Source organism: Quercus lobata, chromosome 3, assembly GCF_001633185.2.
Source record: "Quercus lobata isolate SW786 chromosome 3, ValleyOak3.0 Primary Assembly, whole genome shotgun sequence".
Lineage (NCBI taxonomy): Eukaryota > Viridiplantae > Streptophyta > Magnoliopsida > Fagales > Fagaceae > Quercus > Quercus lobata.
The window spans coordinates 68,671,998-68,674,629 of NC_044906.1; the positions used below are offsets into that span (position 1 = coordinate 68,671,998).

At 31.8% G+C, this 2,632-nt stretch overlaps 1 protein-coding gene across 1 annotated transcript; it reads right to left on the reverse strand.

The window, feature by feature from the left end:
• Positions 1 to 631: 631 nt before the first annotated feature.
• Positions 632 to 1,563, reverse strand: LOC115978912 (probable calcium-binding protein CML30). The gene has a single exon (XM_031100828.1). It carries the CDS (start codon positions 1,231 to 1,233, stop codon positions 733 to 735), a length of 501 nt encoding a protein of 166 aa, XP_030956688.1. The 5' UTR covers positions 1,234 to 1,563; the 3' UTR covers positions 632 to 732.
• Between the last annotated feature and the right edge of the window lie 1,069 nt (positions 1,564 to 2,632).

Consider the following 2,632-nt stretch of genomic DNA (forward strand, 5'->3'; position numbering starts at 1 on the left):
AAACTCAGAACACAAGTAAACAAATTAACATACAATATTGAAAACTTACATAAGAAAATAAGAATATAGATGAAATCTTAGACTAAAAACCAAGAGAAAGGCAATTGGCACACTACCACACACTAAAATATGTCTATTCTAAAATAGCAGTGTTATACAAACTATTTTATACGTAAATTTTTACATACACTCTAAAACAAACATACAATATTAAAAACTTACATAAGAAGATAAGAATATAGTTGAAATTTTAGACTAAAGACCAAGTGAATGGCAATTGGCACACTACCACACACTAAAATATGTCTATTCTAAAATAGTAGTGTTATACAAACTGTTTTATACGTATAGTTTTACATACACTCTAAAACAAACATACAATATTGAAAACTTACATAAGAAGATAAGAATATAGTTGAAATCTTAGACTAAAGACCAAGAGAATGGCAATTGGCACACTACCACACTCCAAAATATGTCTATTCTAAAATAGTACTGTTACACAAACTGTTTTATACATACAGTTTTACATATACTCTAAAAAGTAGTTGAAATTATACTTGAAATCACAATTTTGAAGTAGTTTAACACATTCTAAAAAGTGTTATTGCAAGGCTGCAATAAAAAAAGAAAAAGAAAAAAAAGAGTAATAATAACCATGACACAAATTATTTGAAAAAAGAGTAATAATAAGCAGCAGTACATGTAGATGACAAAAGAGCTAACTAGCATTTAGCAAAAACAATTCTCCATAAACTTCACAAACTCGTTAAAATCAATCAATCCATCTCCATTCTCATCTACTGCTCTTATCATCTTTGTGCACTCCTCTACTTCTGACCCTTCTTTAAGGCCCAAACTGCATAAAACTCTTAACAACTCTGTTGCACCAATGAATCCATCTTTGTTTTCATCAAACACTTCAAAGGCTTCCTTCACTTCCTCCAAGCTAGGCTGCTCCTCATCAAACAGTTGTGAGAGTTCATGTGCACCAATTCTCTCTTGATCAATAATATCGCTATCTGGGTTATAAGCTACTCCTAGTTCATCCATCACCTTCTTCACATCCGATTCGCTTAGTTTTTCATCCTCTAATAACTTCTCACTCATTGCCAACTTGGTCCGAAACTTCCATCTAGTGAAGGTATTCGCAACCAACTTTGAGAAGAAACTGTGTATTTCAATGACCCAATCGAGAATTCTAATGGATAAGCTAGTGTTTGTTACTACCATCTTTTCTATGTTAACACAAAGATAAGAACTTTGATAATGTTGTACACGGGGGCTTTGTATTCGATGGATTTTTCATATGATATGAGGTATGCTGGTGATGAAAGGATGTATGTAACTGAGTTTTAAGGATTAAAAAGTAATCAGCTGTTAGCTTCTAGAGAAAGGTCAACAAAAGCGACACCGCTTATTAATTTATGGAGGAAACGCGTCAACGACGTAGTTTTGCTTCTTGAGGGGGTAAAGTGACTCTGTCATATATGGCTCCAAATTTCTTGGAAATAAGAAAGATGTTGCAGAAGAATTTTCAATGACAAAGCTCTAGCTAGCTGGTTCTACTGAAGAATTCACTAAGCTTTGGAGATAGCATCTTGCATGTATAAAGTTGTATTCATATCTCTAGGGAAAACATAATCTTATATATGGGATAGAGTTATACAACCCTCTTCATGGAGCCTACCAAATGTGAGAAGAGCTTTGTATGACTCTGTCTCACCAGATACTTTCTTGGAACCTACCGTCTAGGGTGTGTGAACTCTATTAATTTGACTCCTTATAATCACTTTAAAAGCAGGCCCGTATGGTATAACGTTGAAAGACATAAAGATTTGAGTGTGTTTTCCTTATCACCAATTAGTTTTGAGGTGGAATAACACAACTCACGGCTAGACAAGTGATATCAGAGCTAAGGTCATGGGTTCGAGTCACGGGAGTTTGACATAAGATAATGCTCTTATCTCATCTTTATATATCTTGGTTCTAAATTCATACGAAAATGCATTATCAAATGTGTAAATTATTAATTTTTTAAAGTAACTCGATTTGAAAGAACAATAAACAAACAATTTTTTTTTTTTGAGGAAGAACAAACAATTTTCTTATTATAAATTGATTTTTAATTTATAATAATTTGAGAAAATAAAACTATTCAAAGCATCATGCTTTCTCCTTTTGTCCTATATTAATTGTTTAAAAAAAAAAACTTTCTGCTCTGTAAATACAAGGAAACATCCCAAATTTGTTTTTTCAATCTTCTAGAAGATTAAACAATACTTTTCTTCATACAATCTTAAAAGAATTAGCAGAATGAGTCCGAAGAGGAAATCGTTAGGTGTATAAGGGAGTAGAAGTCCGAACTCCATGTGTAAGGAAAATACAAAACGTGAAAGATTAATATAAACCTACATAACTTTCGGTTCTGGATATGAAAGTGTCTCAATATTTAGGTACAAAGAATGAGAAGGTTTATACTTTATAGTACTTTTTTATGTGCTGAATTTTCCTGCAACTTACTATCTGCCGATTCAAATGACCACACGTGACTTTTACATTCAATCAAATTATTTATTTGATAATTATGAATTTGTTTAAATATATTAATGTTTCATCCAAATATATTTAT